The sequence below is a fragment of the Neopelma chrysocephalum genome, unplaced genomic scaffold (genome assembly GCF_003984885.1).
Source record: "Neopelma chrysocephalum unplaced genomic scaffold, ASM398488v2 Primary Assembly neopelma1_126, whole genome shotgun sequence".
NCBI lineage: Eukaryota > Metazoa > Chordata > Aves > Passeriformes > Pipridae > Neopelma > Neopelma chrysocephalum.
The window spans coordinates 630,063-650,883 of record NW_020897788.1 but is presented as its reverse complement, the minus strand read 5'-3'; the positions used below and the strand labels follow the sequence as shown (position 1 = coordinate 650,883).

The 20,821-nt window shown below is 39.1% G+C and overlaps 1 protein-coding gene across 4 annotated transcripts; it reads right to left on the bottom strand.

The window, feature by feature from the left end:
• Window positions 1–337: 337 nt before the first annotated feature.
• ARL6 (ADP ribosylation factor like GTPase 6) lies at window positions 338–18,750 on the bottom strand. Of its 4 annotated transcripts, none has more exons than XM_027698386.1 (9): window positions 18,695–18,750; window positions 18,235–18,352; window positions 15,561–15,711; window positions 13,008–13,069; window positions 11,444–11,512; window positions 8,911–9,005; window positions 5,176–5,305; window positions 3,685–3,740; window positions 338–1,188 (listed from the first exon to the last, which is right to left on the bottom strand). In XM_027698386.1, exons 3-9 carry the CDS (start codon window positions 15,681–15,683, stop codon window positions 1,163–1,165), a joined length of 561 nt encoding a protein of 186 aa, XP_027554187.1. In that variant the 5' UTR covers window positions 15,684–15,711; window positions 18,235–18,352; window positions 18,695–18,750; the 3' UTR covers window positions 338–1,162. The 4 variants fall into 4 exon arrangements, with proteins under 4 accessions (XP_027554187.1, XP_027554190.1, XP_027554188.1 ...); XM_027698389.1 differs by having other exon boundaries at window positions 18,235–18,267; window positions 18,695–18,712; XM_027698387.1 differs by lacking the exon at window positions 18,695–18,750 and adding an exon at window positions 18,549–18,615.
• Between the last annotated feature and the right edge of the window lie 2,071 nt (window positions 18,751–20,821).

Below are 20,821 nucleotides of genomic sequence, written 5' to 3'. Positions count from 1 at the left end.
ACTGTTTTCAAAATACAACTTTTAGGAAACTGATGCACAGGAAGTTCCACCTGAACGTGAGGAAGAACATCTCTACTGTGTGGGTGATCACATACTGGGACAGACTGTCCACAGAGAGTGTGGAGTCTCCCTCCCTGGACATATTCCAGAACCTTGTGGACACAATCCTGTGCCATGTGCTCTGGGATGACCCTGCTTGAGCAGGGAGGCTGGACCAGAGGACTCACTGTGGTCCCTTCCAACCTGACCCATTCTGTGATTCCGTGAATCATATGCTCCTTAAATATCTGGAAGAGCAGCCCAGTTTATTAGGAAGCGTAAAAAATATATGCAATTCATTAAAAAAGCTTGGCAAGAGAGATACCATTTTATTACAGTATACAATGCTATATCCACTGGAAAATGGATAAACAAATTCCAATGAAACTAACAGAAAAACCAACATGTTTTAAGACATAAAGACCATCCAAGAGCATATTTAGGTTAAGAAACTCAACTGTGTCATGTTGTATATTTGAAGTTTTATTGATGAGAATGCAAATATAATCATGGCATATCACAAAAACAATTCATAACACTTCATTAAAAGCTATTCCTTAAAAACATCTGCAATCATCTGTAACAAATACACTGGATATTTGTATCTTTAACCAAAATATTCTTCTAGAAGCCTATTATAGATGGTTACTAAAAAGCTAATGTCAAACATTAAATTAAAAAAGTTTGCAGAAATACCTAAAAATGGGCACATAAATCAGCAGGTATCTCATTCAGGAAGTGCTGATTATTCTTTCTCAGGAAAATAAATATTCCCATTTCCTCAGAAAGTGTCCCCCCAAAAAACAGAGGGGCATTTCCTGATGGCTAATTATCCCCTAAAACTCAAATGAATGCAGATGTTTATTGTTAACACAAATCTTTTTTTTTTTTTAAATACACTCTCCAGTTACAAGATTCAATTTAATTCATTAGTGTGCATACCTGAGGTGCTATATTGCCTACATTCAGTTTTCCTGGAAGAGGTACTAAATTGAAACGAGCCAATATACAGTATCTTTTAGCTGATCTGTTCATCTTCTTTAAATCATTCTTCCTTTTCAAGGAACTTGTACACCTACTGAAAAAGGGTGCAAAAGAACGCCACACATCTTTTATTTATCTCTCATGTCTTCATTGCTTGCATCTGATCTGTTAATAAAAAGAAACAGCCAGTCTTAGCACAAGATAAACTCTTGCTGTATTTTGTTTTCTTGAAAACATAACCAATAGATATTCTGGTGCAGTTACAAGAATGAGGAACAGTTCTTTTCAACATGCTCTCTCATCCACTTCTGAAATTCCTGCACAGCCAAGTTGTTTTCCCCAAACGTTGCTAATTAAACAGGAAGACTCATCTAATTCAATTTTTATCTTCTTTGAGCTTATTAGGTAACTTTGACAAGAATAAGGCCTGGAAGTTTATTTTATGAAACGTGCATTTCGATTCTGCGTACACACAGCAGCATCCACATAACTGAACGTGAACAGCAAAATATTTAAAGTTTGGTTTTGAATAACTCACATGAAAACTTCTTTGCTCCCAGCAAATATCTCACTTCCAATGTCTCCTTAGTTAGCATAAATGTCCTGTGTGCTGCAAAATGTGGAACTCAGCACAATTTCCCCCACTGACAGGGAATGGGACCTGGGTTTAGACTGCTGTGAAACAGGTTTGTTTTACCCTACTGCTGATGGGTTGTTACAAAACAGGGAAATAGCAAACTCAGCCTTCATTAGAAAAAAAAAAGGCAAAACTTCCTGCTCCTGTCACCCCAGGGTGACAGTAATGGGACTGCCAAGGGTACCTAAGGAAAGCACTGCTGCTGACAAGGAGAACTCTGCATTCATTCACCAGGTGTCATTTCCTCCACTGAATTTTATGGCTGTGATTTAGGGACTGCTCCAACTAAAGAGTTGTTCCAAGTATTCCCATCTAGTGCTCTAGCAATGAGGGGAATCAGAGTAAAAATGTGTTCTTGAAATATCAAAGCCTTCACCCATTAAAAGTATAACTTGCAAACTGCATGTGCTTAGGTACCAGTACTGTTTAAACCCAAGCCCTCTTAAGCTTTTGGGGACAACGAACCAGTGAGTTAAAGGAAATTTTGAGATAAATCTGTGAAGAATTTCAGCTCACAAAATTAAGAAGTTTAACAATCCATGAGAAGTGAATAGCTATGAAGAGCTATGTGAGTGACAGCAGAAGCATCTGCTTGGTGTGCTTAAAAATCTACACATGCAAATATTTTGTCAGAAAAATATTAAGACAAGCATTTGAGATCCGTTTAAGCAGCTTGAAGCTATGTACAAAACCATCAACTCAAAATTTGGATTGAAACTTAAAAGGTTACTCAGAGATAAGCAGAGACTCTGAAAAATCACAGGAAGACATTACTAAATCAGAACTATGCTTGAAATCAGGAAAAAGTACATGACTTGGAATCTGCATCTATTATAAATGGACAAAGCTCTGTGTTAAGATCCTGGCTCCCCACCACAGAATTCTTTTAGCTGGTGGAAGAGACATCACTTCCCCACCACAAAACTCTTTTAGCTGGTGGAGGACACATCACTGTTCTCCTGTGGGGCAGTAAATCCCTTTGCAAAGACTATTTTTGGTGAGGATCCCTCCCTCTGAAAACATGACCAAATGTTTTTGTAGTCTCTAACAACACAGCAAAATAAACCATCTCTCTCTCTATTCAGCAGTGGAGGATTCTGAGTAGAAAGGACAATCTGGTGTTCGCAGAGCAAAGAAGATACATTAAACCAGAGACAAGGCTACTATCCAGCTGGATTTGGAAGGAGTGGAATGGCTTTGTCCCTGGAACAGCGCTGACACCCCGTGGCTGCTGCAGCACAGCACACCCGGCACGGCAGGTTCAGGTGATCCCAATGCACTCACAGCACAGGCAACGCAAACCAAGGAGCTAAAATCAGGATGAGTCCACCCAAACGAGGCCACACTTGGCTAATCTATACATTCAGCAGTACACAGGAGGACAAAAGAGACCAGATCCTGAGCAACATACAACAGAAGGATATACATCATCCACAATGTAATTAAAGAAGCTGGATATAACACATCATCTAAGCTGGATCTCATATTTTCCATGTAGTTATGAGTGTCTGCATGTGCTATGAGGGTTATAGTGTAAGCTGTTCTTATTTTGGCTCTAGATTAAAGAACTGAAGTTGAATAAGCAAAACTAGTGTATTTGTTTGTGTACTTGGCTTATTTTTCTAGTCTGCTTATTCACCATTTCCTGATACATAACATTAAGTTATGTAAAACCAGGACAGGACAGTAAGAATAAATTAAAGAACAAACTCAACTACCACAATAATAAATTGAAGTGTGGGAGCTGGTATTGTTTAAATTAAAGTGTTACACTGTTTGCAGGAGTGTGCATTAATATTTCATAATACACACTTTTGTCAGGGAAGCAGACATGATCTTTTGTGTACATTAAGGAGGTAAATGAAAGGCAAATATGAGATAGAGCATTAGTACTCACTGTGTAATTTGATCTGACAGCAGAATTGGACAGAAAGAAAACAAAGGAAATAATAAAGAAAAAAAACTTACAAAGTGAAAAAGTTTGGCAGAATGAAAATAGAGCAAGAGAATTATGTATGATATACCTTGGAGCCAGTCCACACCTTCTTGTAATCCTTCTCCTTTAAGAGCATCACTGGCACTGAAAGAAACAAATCAAATAATGAAAGCATTGTAAAAATACCAGTTTTAGTTGAGTCATCCCTATACTTATAATTTACAGAATTGCAAAGTAGCATCAAGTACAGTTTACTTAAGTTTTCTTCACATGGAGAAGACTGCTTCTTAAATGATATAGAGTACCTTCCCCACATGGAAACACCTTCTCATAATGTGATTTATTTTAATTCCTGTTTCAAGGCAGAGGAATAATTCCTAGAACACCTCTACTTAGATAACTCCTGCCTCAGGTGATGTTATAAAAAAGATGTTTACTACCTACAACAGCAACGCTGAATCACAGAATCATTTAGGTTGGAAAAGACCTTTAGGATGATCAAGTCCAACTGTCCTCCCACATAGTTTCATCACACAGTGAGAATGCTGGAGTACTGGAGGGAGGGAATGTAGAGTGTACACAGTTCATTGTAACAGCAACCCTTGGAGTGTCTGTTAATATATAAAACTACTAAGCTCCACTGAGAACAGTTTAAATCTAACCTTTTGAATCACTGGGGGATAACTCTTTAAATGGCCCTCATCCTGCAGCACATGAAAACCAGCAGAGCAGTGAATCTGGACTGTTACTGTTCTTCCAAGAAGCTTGGGAATTCATCAGTGTGATTTCTGAGACAAAAAGCACTGACCCCAAAACAACGTCCAGGTAATCAGGTTAAATAATAAAGGGCCTAAAATGAGAACTGTAGTTTTCAGCAGCATTTAGCTGCTGATTTCACTTTTATTTATAATATCTGGGTACTGCAATAAGGCAAAAAACTAACTTCTATAAAACACTTAAAATAAAAGGAGAGTTTTTTCCTTGTGAAGACTAGCACAAAGTCCTTCTATTTATATGAAAGTTTACATCCTTCAGAAAGAAAAGACACTACCTCCTACAACTGAAAATCTCCTTAAACATTACAGACTACAAAAAGTACAGTGTCTCTCTGAATTCAGATGAGAACAGTTTATTAAATGGCCTTTCAACAGTAGTTTACTAAAGCATCTGCAGACTGCAAAAAAACTCCAGATGTTTTATTGTTGATATTCTGAAAGCTGCAAGACAAACTAGCAGCAGCACTCTGATAAAATTCTGCTCAATTTGCCAGCAAAAAATAATGGCAGCTATTCTTCTGGTAAGAACACTGCTTTCTGATTTCACTAGAAGTCCTCCATTTCATTATTTGGGTAACAGTTCTACTGTGAAAACTTTTAAGGCACAGTCTACATGAATGCACTATGCATTTAAAACAAGTTTCATAGTAAGTGTTTTAGTATTACTACTGTTCCACATGTGGCAGCAGAGTCTTTTATCTGCTTGATTTTATTTATGTTACATAGTAATAAGTGTCATGACAGAGCTAAAATACGAATGCACAACGTAATACCAATAAAAGGGTAGAAAAAGAGGGATTTACCAGATATGCCAGGGCTTGTCTTTGATGTTTTCTAGTGACAGTAGTTGAGATACTTTCACAGATGACACTGCATCCCTGAGGTCCATCTTGTTAGCAAAGAAGAGAATAGGCAGTCGACGGTGCTTGATATCTGGGCATGAGCAGAAATAAACTATCATGACATTGTGAAACACTTATAAATCTCTACATGTGATAAGCTACAGACAATACAGCAAGGTATTTTGCTCACCTGTAACTGCAATTCTCTGAAGGCTGTATCCTACCCAGGAGCACACTGTTGGGTCACATGGCCTCTGGTGCATGCTTCAAGAACGCTCACAAACTCTCTGGCAGGCTTTGGAATCTTGCACCCCCTCTCCCCCTACCTTATACCCACACGTAAAGCTGTGGGTATGAACTGCTGGTGAAGCTGAGGAACAGGAGATGAAACAACTGCCTACAAATACTGCACATCTCTGCTTAGTGAGGACTGGATGTATAAAATGACAGACAAATGATTCGTGTTCATCCACAACATCACAACGATAGTTGCGTAAGGGTAGTCTGAAGTATCCTTTAGTATCCTGGAGTGCATCCATGACTTCAGAGAATTTATACAATTGGAAAAAAATCCACGAAAAAAATCTGGACATCCTTTATCCTACCTTCCCTTGAAGGACTTTTTTTCCAGAAGCTCCTCTCAGCTAGCAGTGAGAACTACAGACCAAACCACACACACTGGCATTTTCTGGGATACTTACACACAGACAAGCTTAAACCTCACTGATCACCCCAAAAGACTAGAGTCACTCAAAGGAAACAAAATATACTGTCTTCAAACTTAGAGATGTAAAACTGCCAAAAAATTACCAGAATCAAGACTAACTCTGAGATTTTTTTCATATTATTTATCCAGAAGATGATTTACAGGGTTAGGAAAAAGATCTACATTTGAGTCTGTCAACCCTTGACAGGAAAAGAACTTAAAACACACATCATCACCATCCCCCTACTGAAGAAAACTGCTACATAGGCTTTTTTTAAATAGTAAAAAAAAGGTATTTCACACAGGAAACAAGCTAACAATTTATTTTAAAACTTCAAACGTAAGCCAGCTGCACCTGCTGATGGGGAGAGGGATGATAAAAAACCCAAAAGCCCAACAAACTGTGGGGGCTGAGGTGGTTTGAACCTTCCTAATTATGTTCTTTTTAAATTCCCTACTAAACCTTTCCACAGAATCAGTGGAGATAACACTACCTACCCACATTCATTCAGAGATTGTAAGTGCTGATCAAAATGCTGATGATTTTCACAAACTATTTACCCTCCCTGGAGCTCTTTTTTTTCCTCTGGTATCCGTTAACACAAATCAAAGGCCTCAAAATACAAGCCCAGAGTATCATTAAACCTCTGTTTTGATTCCACAGTTGAACAGCTTTTGTGTCTCCCAACTGAAATTCTGAGATTAATTTACGATATAAGTAAACGAACCCTGTTACCCACAGGCTGCAGGTTATGGGTAAATTAAAACCACAGAAATTACCTGACATCACATATGCAGAGACAAGTTAAACAAGGAATTTTCACTGGTTTTTTTAAAGCAATTAAAAAGGGGCACAACCTGCCCCCACACTCAAAAATGTACAGTCAACAATATTTGCTAAACAAAGTGGTGGTCACAGCAATTTACATTATTTCCTAATGTGCAGTATTTTCCTCACACACTTTTCACAGTTACCAATGGAAAGCTAACATGGTCTAGTTGCAAGTAGTTGTTAATTAACGCATTAAAAAATATGCCAGACACTGATGTGTAATTTTATACAAAGAATTTCAAATTTACAGGAATTTCAGTTTATTTTAGAAGCATGTGCTGGAGGTCAAGTGACCCAAGAGTCAGTATCTAAAACAAGTAATCTAGAGACTACCACTTTCAAAGTGCTGAAGAATAATATGATACAGTGATCACTGAACAAGCAGTTATTTGTAGAGTGCATTGTCCATTTATGTAAGGAAAAATAATTCATAGATTCATGAAACAGTCCCATTTAGTACAACTTCTAACCCCATTAATGCTTCATAGCACACATTCCCTTTCACCTGACAACCTCAGGAAAAGTCTGGCAAAAAGACAGGGAATTGCTTTCATGAGGGATTGCTAAGATTTTCAGAGACAGGAATTGACTCAACTCCACTTAAAACTTAAGGAAACACATACATTTAAACCACTCCAGGAAGACCATAAAGACAGAAGCATCAATGGGGAGAAAGTAGGATATGCAGGAAGAGAGGCAGAACAGCAATACAAATACAAATATTGCTATAGTGAACCACTTATATATTGATTCAGCTACCAGCTACTTTTATTAAACATTACTACTAGAGGAACTCCAAGTTCTTTGATTCTTTTAGATGTGATTTATCAAAATCTGATAAGGCAGCAACACTGTTGCTGTACTTGAGCTGAGATACTCCAAGGCAGAAAAACACAACTGTCCTTTCCTGGTTCTAGGGAACATCCCAGGTGGCCACAGCCATGGTATTTTGTAACTAGAAGACACAAATTCATAAACAACTGAAGAGGACTGACCTGCTATGTCAGCATTAATGACCTATTAATGCCATTTGCCCTCTTTTGCCTTCCAGTAAACCAGTAAGCCTTTACCTCTCACCCTTGGTCCTATGCAGTTCCATTTCACCCACAGAATCACCTTTACTGCCAGGGGTAATTCCTGCTTTGGGACATCTGTAGTGTTTGGTTCATCTCATCCTCCCCTTTGGCTTTTGCAACAGTGTCTTGGTTAGTGTCTGCATTTGAAGGAGCCCATACCCTTGAATGTGAAATTAAGGAGGCCCAGTCAACTCCAGCATCTTTGTTGATGAACTACGGTATTGTATTCACGGAAAATAAAGTCATGGTAACATAATTGTCCCTCTCAAATACTACTTTTCTTGGTTAGAAATTCAAGTCAGCTTCTCCCTTCTTACTTTCAGCATGGTAACCCCACAAGTTAAGGCTCTACGAATAAGGAATTCCAGGATTATTTGACATTTAAAATTCCTACATGTAGTTTTATGATCTGGTTAGGCAAAGCAACTACCTAAAGTGCTGGAAGCAAAACCTGCATATTGCTTACAAAAATATTGGAGTAATGTTGGCTATGTGAAAAGGTGAAGAATTGGCCAATCTGATAACTTGATAAGATGTAGTCTCATGTAAAACACCAAGCCAAACTCTTAAAACCAAGTTCCTCATCATCTGTCATCTCATATCCTCTTCCATCCCATGTATCCTTTTATAAGTAATTGACTGATACAATTATCCCTTCTTATTTCTGTCTAAAGCATAAAAAAACACAGTGAAGATGAAAAAAGAAGTTAAGCATTACATTAAGGGAATTGGCTGTCTTCATGGAAAAAACAGACAGGGAGATATTTTTGTACGTGTTGGTCATCACACAAAGGCTCTCCAGCTTCCAACAGCTCCTATTCTTCCTCAAAACAATGCAACTTTTGACCAATACTGATTAATAAGAGACTAATCCAACTCAGTGTAGACAACAAAAGCATGATCAACTTGTAAATGTGAATAGGTAAAAAACCCCCACAAGGTTATTGAAGGCTATTATTGTTCCAGTATTCACGAATGGCTAAAATATTTGCAAAGTACTCAGAATACAAAATGTGTCAGATACGGGGTTTTCTTAAGACAACAACAAATATGGACACAGAAGGGGAAAAAAGCCTCCTCACCTGGATGATTCAGAAGGGTGTCAAGTTCTTCTTTGGCCACAACCATTCTTAATTTGTCACTGCTATCAATGACAAAAATAATGGCTTGGCCTTCTCTGCATAACATAAAAAGAGCAAAGAGGCAAATTATAGGTTCTCTTAAACTGTGAATAAGAAAAGGCTTCAGAAGAAACACCAGAAAAAGTCCAAACAAACTGATTTTTCCTCTAAATTTTTGTCATTGTTATTTACCATTAACATTTGAATCGAGCCTTATTTCTGAAATTCAATCTTTTGGTTAACATGCATCATTTTTTGAGACATGAGGTTGTTATCCGAGTGACTCATACAGGGTTCAGTCTACAAAGACTTTTTAGAAAAGCTTGATTTTACTCCTGACACTGAAAAATGAGCTCTGAAAATGTAACCAACTGCTATTTTAACAGTATGGTCAGGCAGACAAAGAAAACAGACAAAGACAGATTTTTATGGAAATTCTTTATTTCCTACACTAAAATTAATTTAGATAAAGGTCAATTACCTTTTTAGAAAAAAACCTGTGTCCAGAGCTGTTTAACAATTGGGCATATGCAGGTCATTTTAACTTTTACTGAAGTCTGCATAAACAGGATCTTGCTTTTGTTTTGAATAACAGATAAAAAACTCTCAATTATTTCAAACCATTAAAACATTTTGCTGGCAGTATGACTACAGTGACAACTATATACAACTACTCAATTCATTATTTCAGGATATTACTGATATTTTATGATATTGATGTTCCACTTATTGAAACTTATTTTGAAAACCAAATAAAGTCTCACCAACAAATAATTCACCAGATCAGTTATAAACACTCACAAAAATACATTTATTTAAAATTTTAATGTAATATTCACTCCTGCTTCATTTTACACTTCTCTGAGAGGCCATCATGGTACATTCTTTACCCTCCAGCACCACCTACCTTCGTATTTTGATAAGAAACAGCCCCAGACCTACTGAAAAGCAGAAATAATTTGACCAGCCTAAGACTGCATGAAAAGGCCTATGCTTTTCTGGTGTAGAGAAGAACCTTAAAAGTAAATAAAGCTTTCCTATACTAGTTGGAAATGCCTAAGTAATTTTTATGACCATAGAGTATTTTTTCTAAAGGAACCAAGAGAAGTAGAATGTATTTACTACCAAAAAATAACTTCACAGACAAAGTAATAAGGATACAACATGACTGTATGTATATTTAAGACAGATGTACTTAGAGGATGTCCTAGAATACAGTTTCGAGCCAAACAGAAGAAAAGTGCAAACTTCAAGTACCCCAAGGCAATTACTTTGACTCTTGATCAGATTTGATTTGCATTTTGCAATTCTTAGAAAATTAAATCTTGCTTAACTTTACAAAATGAACAGCACATAATTATATTATTATTATTATTTTATTAATAAAATTTTAAAAATTATTTTAATATTAGTCTTAGAACATAATCTTAAATATGTGCCTACTGGATCAGGAATAGAGGTGGATACAAATGCACGTTTCACCGTCAGCATAACCTAAAGAACTCCCTTACTGTTGAGGTGAAAAAGCAATTTTTGCCACACAAGAGATAAGTTACTGCATTAAATACAGCAATCACAAAAATTATTTGCTTGTTAAGCACTCTGCTTGCATTTTGAGAGTAGCCTAAAGGCATCAGTTACTGAAATGCAAAAGATTTGGGAGACATACATCTCACACTCCTGAACAATGAAGATCTCCTAACCACACGTTTTCAAATTGCTAACATATTTTGCACAGGAGGAAGAGGCAATTAAAAAATACTTTAAGCTCTATCACATTAAATATTAATATTTAATTAATATTGTAATCTTCAGATTTTCTCCATTCTATTTTTCTCCAAGCTACTTCTGTGTGCTTTACTACTGTTCACCTTATTTAGATTAGGATCAGGTAATAGCAGTGAGACAACATAAGTAAAGATTCAAGTTTCATGAGAAGCTGGAAAAACAGAAAATATACCATTTTCTGTTTCTATTACCAATAAGGCAATACCAGTGTTATAAAGTACAGTGAATATCCTGCTCAATAAATAACATGTACAACTGTTTGTTCGGGTTTTGAGGTACATGTGCCTTATTCTCTCAGTTTAATTTCCCTCACCTCTAAAAATCTCACCCATCAGCCAATATCTTTTAGGTTTTAAGTCACCTACCTACAGGAAAACTGAAAAGTTGGAAACCCAACTCATCTTGAGCTTTCTAGCAGGATTGGTTTTCAGGTTTCAACATTTAAATCCCATCTCTGGTATGTTCCCCCAGTCTTGAAGCCAACAAGACATCCCCCAAAGCATACTGAATAACAGCAGAGAAAAACTGTTATGCCTTAAGAACAGAAAGAAAAGTTGTATTTATCCAGAATGACCTTCTGTCAAACACCAGGTATAAGTCTTCTCTGAATCATTTCTAATCACTAGATATGATCATACTACTGTTTAAATAACATAGACAACAGTTACTATGAACAGCAATGCTTTAAAATAAATGATGGGCTTACTTGTAGTAATGTTCCCAGAGGTCTCTGTATTTCCCTTGACCTGACATATCAAACACTGTGAAAGACAAACTGCAAAGGAAAGAAGTGCATGAGGCACAGAAAAGAAGAACAAAACCCACACACAAACTATTTTCTTTGCAACCCTGACAGAAAAAAGCCAGATCAACTTGAATCCTAATCAACTGAGAAAAATTCCCAAAGGAACTCTGCTTAAGCTCTCTGCCTCCAAATGATCCTAATCAGTTTTGCAGTCTATTATAGAAATATTTCACAATGGAAAATGTGTTTCTTTATTATCTGAATAAAAGAACTGAGACAATTATTTAAAGTTACATCAAGCACAAAATAAGCTCCCATTCAGTCTCTGTTTCTATCATATCAAATATTGTTTATAATGAATAAATGAAATTCAGATGAACCATGACTTAAAATCCACAGCCTGTCTCAAATTGTGTCCCTAGAGAGGCACAAATGTATGCAAAGTAAAAGGATTAAAAAAACCCCATTCCACCTTCAGAAAAAAAAAAACACCAAAATAACAGGTGAGCTCAGATGACCAAGATACAAAGAGCAGTCTTTGCAAGTTTGACACATCCTTTCAGCTCTATGTCCAGGCATCAGCTGATTCTGGAGTTATGGGTTTGTCAGGGTTTTAGGTTTTTTTTTTTAGGTTTGTTTTGGCTTTTTTAAAATAAAGTATCATTCTACACAGTGTGTTTACAGGTCATCATCTCTCCCACCACAGGATCAGAATAAAGGAAAGCAATTTAAATCAATTTATTCTCAGACAGCCAAATCCCAAACCTGTGTGATGTGTTTTGCTGAAACAGAGCACAGTTGCTGAGGGTCCTACAGAAATGTGAAACCTATGGGTCCCACACCTGAGCTCAAGGAATAAACAATTTTCTTGCAGATTTTTCACCCAGTGAGGCTGCCTGGTTTGAAGACTAACTGCACACAATAAAAATATTCAGAGAAGGCTACACAAGAACAAAATTGTTCCCTCCTTGAAATATTTTTGTGTCATGACATTCTTTATCTAAATCTTAGTCTTCATTCAACTAATGACTTCTTCCTCTGTTCCCTGGCCTTTGCTCCTGCCATCTTTACATGGCTAATGCTGTAGCCATCATTTAATTTTCCATTTAATGGGATTACACTGCACTCTGTTCAGAGTAATTCCAGTGAGAGTCCTTAACACAGGTTGTCAGATTGAGAGTGGAATACAGACCACCCCCTAAGCTACTGTCTCTCCTCAAGTCTGGAACAGTGCCCTATTTGGGAATTCTTAACAGACAGGAATCAGATGCTTATACACACTATTGCAAAAAACTAAAATCTTCTTCCATTTAAAAATATTTATACACACACCTAGTTTTATAGCAGCACAAAACACACAGTATATTCTAACACACTCAGTCCTAGATCATGATTAGGATTCGTAGGTACTACAACATTTCAGCACGTTCTAATCAAGTTACAGCCCACTAAAAGAGCTAATTAAGTCCAACTGTTGTATAATAATCACTACTGCTAAGTGGAGAGAAAGGAAAGAAAGTACTACCTTGAAGTCTTGAATTTCTCTATACTGAATCCTATTGTTGGGACGATGTCCTGAGTTTGAGCCTTTAAAGGAAAGAAAGTCCAAATTTTACAGTCAAGTTAGAAAATGTAAATATTGAAATGTATTTGAAACATTACAGATCTATTTTCACCCAAACGGTACAATAGAAAAAAAATTTCTACAAATCCAGATACTTTATATTTTAAAAGTTCTCAGAAAAATAAAGTAATTCAAAACCAAGATTTTGTATTTTCTAGGAAATACAGTGAACACTACTGGACAACAGCACTGAAGACATTTTAGCCTTGAGGGTGAGATTCCACCCTTTACATTAGTCTACCTGTACATGTGTGTGTGGCTATTACCTAGGAAATAAACAGGAGAGAGGTTAAGATGGAAGACAACAGCTTGGAGGTTATGACTCAGGTCAGAGTTTCTGAACTTTGGAAATCACAATGTGAACCCAAACAAGTCTGCACAATACCCCAAGCCTCTTAGCTAAAGGAGGGTACATGCCTATCAAGATATTAGGTTGGCCAGATTGAGAGCCTCTCAGTGCTGGAGGAGTCTATCTGACCTTGGGAATGACACAGCAGACATTACTCACTGGCCTGATCATGGTTCTACCCAAATCACAACGCCACTGGAAGAAATCAGGATTTACCACAGAGGGATGGGCAATGACCTAAAGCATTATTAATAGGTACATCTGATAAACAGGTTTACTCCTGAGCTGGCCAAGGAACCTCTCAGCTAAGTTGGGAGAAAAGAACAGCTCCTTTAAGAAGCATCGATATTGAGCAGGAACAAAGGTCACGTCCCTTAGATCACAGAGCTGTCTGAGAAAGTGAGATGCAATCCTTTTACAGACCTTCTAGAGCCCCTTATTAAAACCACTGGTATAAGCAGTTGACCCCTTGCATTCAAGTGAAGGAAGCTCAGCTTATCCACCTGCAGCTTCACTGGGAAAATGGCAACCCCACCACCGTAAATAGTGCAGTCAACAGCTCCTGTCACCAGGGGAGAACCTTTGCAGAGTGGGTGTTTTATTTCTTCAATATTTGTTTCAAATGTATTTATCAGGACCAGAAGAAATCACTGGAAACAAATGGAGAAACACTTGTATTTGCCAGACACATAATACATTGCTCCTGGGGAAAAGCAGCAGTTCTTCTTAAGAAGGCTGAGTTGATCCAGAGCTCAGAATCACCTACCCATTGAACTTACTAAATATAAACGATTTTATCAAGTCTGATCTAATGGCATTTGTTGCATGCTAAAGGTTCTGCCATGTCTTGCAAAGGCAGGACTCATACAGGTTGTATGCAAAGCCACTCTCCTAAAGCAACACGTTAAATGAAAGCATTTAGAAGTAAATTCTCATTATTCGATTTACAGTAAAGCAAACAAATTGTATTTATTCTACTTGCATAATTAGACCTTCTCTAATGCCTATTATTGGGATCAATCTTGAAGTCTGTGTTCAACTCTAGTTAGGAATCCATTACTGCTGAAGGCATGACATAAAAACCCGCTATGATAAAGGTCTCAAACATTACATAAATATACAATTTGCCTGGTATAAATTGTAGCATTTCCCCAAAACAACTGGCAGCAGATAGCAAGTAGTTTATAGTCTTTGTTTATAAATCTATTCAATTTTCAGTGGAAGAATAATTGGCAGGAATGGAAGAGTAGCAGACTCTTCACCATGTCATGTTCTTTTAAACAATGTCCAGTGTTTCTCTTCAAGAAAAGTTAAACAAAAATTTAAAAAAAAAAAAAAAATCTGTGTCCTGATGTAAACAGCAAAATCACAGTTTCACAGATGCACATAAAATAATAAGTGAAAATAAACCAAGCCTTTGGCTTTGAACATGCCTACCAAAATTCATCTATTTATATTCCATAAACTTACATGGAAACAAGGTCCCCATACTTTCATTTTTGCTCAGAACACTATGCCATCCTAGGGGCCTGAAACACTTTTCACTGGATGAATGAATTGCAAGAATTAATGCTACTTATTTTGAAAATAATTTTGCTTTAAAAATAGTGAAGTTCTCCTTAAATGTGCATTATTTCCTATTTTATTATTTCTGGTTTTAGTATTTATTATGCACTTACTATTTTTCAGGTAGAGACTAAAATAAGCGTGATAAAAGTAGACAAGTTATTATTAATTGTATTAATTGTAAATGTTTGACATCACTTATAATGTACTGCAAATGTTCGACATCACTGCAATCCTGTAGCAATTATTTAAGTGACTTAAGAAAACTATTTCAGATCCTGATTTCAGCCATCATAAACCCTTCCTTATTAAAAAAAAAATGTGCCGCATTAACAGTGATTTTTTTTGGGAAAAGTTTCCACAATGTGCATGTGGATGCTTACCCTTAGTTTTAGTTGGAAACTCTTAAAATGTATTTTTTCCACCGCACGAAATCAAAAAGTGACTTTTAATTTTCTTTTCCACGGTCACATCTAGACTAACAGCATGCAAAACCAGTTTTAAACACACATCAGCAGTGAACTGAGGAGGCTACTCACATTGGAGGGTTTCAGTTTATTTATGATGGTCGTTTTGCCGCTGTTGTCCAGGCCAAGGCACAGAACATGAACCTCCTTCTTCTTCAGCCCAAGCCATCCCGCCAGCTTGTCAAACAATCCCATGGCTGTGGCTCGGATGCACAGGGATCACCTGTTGTTCAGGGAATCAGAGCAGGAAATGGCTGTTGGCAAAGCTCTCCAGGCACAGGGCAGGTGGGCATGTCCTGAGCACCCCTGACACTTTCCAAAGGCCGCTGTGAGGAAGTGAATACACAAACACTGTCGCACACTAAGCACGGGCAGGGTAAGCTGATTACTGCCAAGAGGCCTCGATTCCAAAGTAGACTGGCTGTTTATAGCCTGTCCATGTCACACAATGCCCTTGATTCGCTGGGCAGCCCCAACAGGAGCACCACCACCACCTCCTGCCCTGCCACCACACTGAACAACAAAAAAAAGGAGGACCATTGCACTTCACCTCAAACTGTCAGTAGTCCATAATCCAGACAACAAAGTAAAACAGTATTTTTTACTGTGGAGAAGGAACACCCTTCTCTAGCACCTGCTATGTTATTTACTTCAGGGTTCAGTAAATTAAGTTAAAAAACAAAGTAAATAAAGTACTGTCTCTTAATTCAATTCAAACTCTTAATTCTGACAGGTTTAGCCAATATTGACATGTATAAATTAGGAAGTCCTCATTCACTACAAATAGAAGCTGATTGAAATAGATCCAACAGACACGAAGCCACACACCATAACATTCACCCACACATCTGGTAGGTGCCAAACCCCTGCTGCTGCCCAGGCACTGTCTGCAGCTACCTGGCAAAGGAGCTTCCATCACGTGTGCCCTTGCAACACCTGGCTGAGCACACTTGGCAAAGGGGATAACCCTTGTCTACCCTGAAGGAATTCCACCAGAAATAATTTCAGCAGTCAGACAACTGAAATATTTGAGGTGCCTTCAGTAATAAAGCATTTAATTAATGCCAGAGGAATTTTCTGGAGTGGTGAAGGCTGTTTTTTCTCTTAATAAAGAATAAACATGCAGCACTGGATGACTCAGGCTGTGAGCTAATTAAAATCATAGCAGGAGGGGGAAAAGGAAAAAACCAACATCAATAACAAGTCTTTGGTCTCACTTTTGCACTAGCTAATTACAAAATGATGATTAACCACTTTTTAAAAGAAATAATTTTAAAACTTTGCATTTAATAAAGTCACAGAAGCCACTACCTTTGTTTACAGGAACTTTTTAAATACAGATCCTTTTCAGAGCTTTGCATTTTGATTCAAGACTGGCAGTGATCTATAGCGTGGCTCTCTGCATTACAGCTACACAGAGCTGCCACCAGGTTAAACAAGCCCAACATTAGTTACAGCAATTCCCTCAGCCTAACTCCCTTTGTTTTATGTCCCACTCGTTTTATAACACATATATACAACTCCGAAAGCAGATTAAGGCTGTTAATTATCAAATTAACCTGACAAAACCCTACTCCAAAACACATTACTTTCTTGTCCAATCAAGAGTCTCATCTATATTTTCTGCACGAGGTCCAAAAAAATACATTGTAGACACTTTTAAAATGAAACAGGAGAAAATACAAGCACTTGAAAATACTTGTAGGGCTTCACTTTTAAATCCCTTGACTTCTTGCCTCTTTTTCACATTCTTTTCTCAGCTGTGAAGAGTTACAGCAGTTAAAGCTGCCACAGGTTCCTTTTTGCTTTTGCCAGATGACAGCCTACAATTTAGCCTACAATATGTCAGACATGTTCCAAAATTATTTAAGATAGAGTTTGGTCCAGGAGCTTGTTAGCAAACTCCATAAACCTTTATCATGGAATCACTGAATATCCTGAATTGGAAGGGACCCACAAGGAACATCAAGTCCAACCCCTGGCCCTGCACAGGACACCCCAAAAATCAAATTATGTGCCTGAAAGCATTGTCCAAACGCTCCTTGAACTCAGCCAGGCTTGGTGATGAGATACCAAGGCTCTCCAAGCCACCCACAGGAGGCCCTTTCACATCAGAATAATTTAAATCTCTAGCTGTAATTTCTTTTTTTGTTTGCTTTCAAGACTCCCCTCCACATGCAGGGCAAGGGCCCTGCACGGCTGCAGGCCAGAGCTGGGAACATCCTGGGTTGGAAAATGTGGAATACATAAAAATTTTCTTAAGAAAGGATGTTCTTTGATGTTTGAGCTTTATACACTTTCAAGCATAACCAATAAGAAAGGAGATTTAACCTGAAGCAGCTAACAAACAAGTCTAAGTGGTGTCCAGGTGTTAGAAAAAAATGTACTTGTTAGAATTGCCTTGTTCAGGTTTAAGACCTCAGACCCAGGGGGAGAAGGATGTACCACTCATAGCGGGCACAAAGAATGCAGAATTTACTGGGTGCAAAGGCCTTTGCAGAACCCCCAAGATAAAGAAGAAACTAATAAAGAGAAGAAACTAATGAAGGCAACTCAACAACTGTGCTGAAATCAGCTCCAACCGGATAAAAGGTAATTCTGGTAGGGGGAGATCACAACCACCAACTCACAAACCCAAGACACCCAAAAGAAGAGAAAGACTAATCATGGAACTAATGAGTATGAGAAGCGAGGGAATCACTGAGCAATAGGAGATAGAATACTAATGAGTAAGAGAACTGAGTACCTTGCAGCCGAAGAACATCAACGCCTTCCTTTGCTAAAACGTATAAAGAGCGAAAAGCTTTGGTGATAGCCGTGGATTTGCCGCCCAGCGCCCCTTTCTGCGCAGAACTGTAAATAAACTGTAAATAAACAGTAAATAAGCCAAATACCTCCACTCTGCGCGTGAGGATCGGCCTCTTGCACATCGGGCAAGAGAATCTATTTCGGGGATGATCAGTACCATCAGCAGCTGCCAGGACCGGGCTTCCCTCCCTGCAGCATCCCTCCCTCCCTCCCTCAAGTATCCCTCTCCCCAGCAGCGCCGCGCTCCCTCACCAAGGCCCCGAGCCGCCCCGGCAGCCGGCAGCGGCCGCCAGCCCCCTCTCGCAGGGCGGCACAGGCTCGCCCCGGGGATGGCAGGGCCAGGGGTTGGAGCGGGCAGGGACCTCCGGCTTCGCCTCCCCCGCTCCCGCAGCACCGACCTGGGCCCGGGACGCGCCGGCCGGGCCCCGCGCGCCGTTGCCAAGGAAACCGCAGCCCGTCACCGCCCCCGCCAATCCCGTCCCGCCTCCCCGGCCGTCCCGCCCTTTCCGGCCAATCGCGGGGGCCGGCGCTGCCAAAGCCACGCCCCCATACTGACGGGGGGCTCTGAGGGGAGTGCGGGGATCGAGCTGTGTAAACTTAGTCCTTCGTGTCCAGCGCCTGTGGAATTTTGTTTGTTTTTTTTTCTTTTCCCAACCACTGCTTCCTCTTTCTTGCGCAGCTGCGGCAATAGCGCCCAAATGAATAAATAAATAAATAAAATTAAAAATTCAGTCCCCTTGGGAATCGCTATTAGCATAGGAAGACACGCCCAATAAGAACCGCACCACCCCTGGTCTCCGCAGCGCTTCTCGTTCGGTTTGGCGGAGTACGGAAAATCTCAAATCCACCTGTCACTTGAGCTTTGGGAAGAAAAGCAGCTTGTCCAGGCCGGGCACAGAGCCTACAAATACACTTTGGAATTTTTTTGTCGCCGCGTAGCACAGTCCCGTCAGACCGATTGTAGGTGTGCTCCACAGAGGCAAAAAAAAATCACAATGAGCTCCGAAGGAGAGCACGTGCGAACCAAATCCCAGTCTCTTTTCTACCACGTACTTATTTTATTTTGCTGCCGAAATCCATCCTCGGTTCTGTAAAAGCGTGTCCTGTGATTTCCCGTGCCAATGCTGCACTGACCAAATGCTGAGGAAAAGACTCCAGTTTTTAGCTGGAACAGTGGCAGGAGTTTCTCCCGCCTTCCCACCTGTGCTGAGGGACTCCCGGGATGTAAACGCAGCCCCATCCTCATCCCGCACGGTCTGGCAGTGCGAGCCGGCTGGGATAACTCATCCCTTACGCGCTCCGCCTCGCCGCAGTCTGGTATTTCTGTAATTCCACATTTTAAGTGTATTCTTGTGTTTGTCCTTCGCTTCTGAACAAAGATAAGCAATGAGCGAGGGGCGGAGTGCACGGTTCTGCCTTCGCTTCCCAGAAGTCTGTACTGCTCCTTGACGGGAAGAAGTAACTTTCCTTCACCGAGCTCTGCCCCTTCATTTTGAAAAACTCGAATTTATTCAAGTTTCACGTATGCTGAATGCAACTTTCCAACTACAGTCTCAACTTCTGCCCTGAAGAGAGGAGGGAGAGCAGAGGAAACAACTGTTTGATAGTGGACAGTCCTTTTTGCTAAAAATCTTGTCAGAAGCTCCCATTGACTTACAAAGCTCAAAAATACTACAAATATTTTGTCTGTTGTTTGGCTTTCTAATTCTTATTGTTGCTTTCATAATTAGTAAAGGTTTGAGGTAAATTGCAATCATGATTTCATGATTTTTCTATAATAGGAAGGTTCTGGCCAAAAGGTGAGATTTTCCCTCGTAGTGGCATTATGAGCCATTAAAGGCAAAGGCAGTAGAATAAATCCCAGAGTGAAATTATGGGAGGAAACAGTTTCTAAAAGCTAGTCAGGTTGTGGGGTATCTGTGTGTAGAGGAGGGTGTCCTCTCTTTTTGAAATCAGTCCATACCTAAGAAGTAATTCTGAATTCAATGGAGAGCACAGAATGGTGAAGGCATTTCTGTAACCATATCTAAAATAAAATATTCATTCTCCATTATGTACACTATGTTAAACCTGACAGTCCTTAGTGAGAAAGCTCTTCCCATGTGAAATATGCAGGACTTAATGGACTGTGGGCATCTGACATTCATTTCCTATTAATCCACACGTACTGCTGTTCAGTTTTTCATGGCATGCGTGTGATGATTTGCAATGAAACTTTGAACTTTTTGATGTAGGGTCTGGTTATTCTATATGGCATTCAATTCTTTGTGAATCACTGTGTATTGCCTTGGCATTATTTACGTAATACCATCAGTTTTAAAGCCGCTTGTGTCAGTGAAAGCTTTGAAAACCACTAGAGGAGTTGCATGGCTCTGTGAATCACTATAAGGAGGGCGAACCAGTACTGCAGAATCTTAATAGCGCATTAAAACCCATTTAAAATTCATTCACAGTGTTTCCCAAGAAGGAGAGAATACTGTTTTTTGGAACTTTTAATGTGTACAGTCTTGTCCTGAGGTCTGTGA

What these genes read in the sequence shown, in the direction of transcription:
- ARL6 (XM_027698386.1), bottom strand. Translation starts at nt 15,683, where the DNA reads ATGGGATTGTTTGACAAGCTGGCGGGATGGCTTGGGCTGAAGAAGAAG. An exon ending in ATAAACTGAAACCCTCCAAT is followed by an intron (nt 13,070 to 15,560) that starts GTGAGTAGCCTC and finishes TTTCCTTTAAAG; the next exon opens with GCTCAAACTCAGGACATCGT. An exon ending in GACAAGCCCTGGCATATCTG is followed by an intron (nt 3,741 to 5,175) that starts GTAAATCCCTCT and finishes TGTTTCTTTCAG; the next exon opens with TGCCAGTGATGCTCTTAAAG.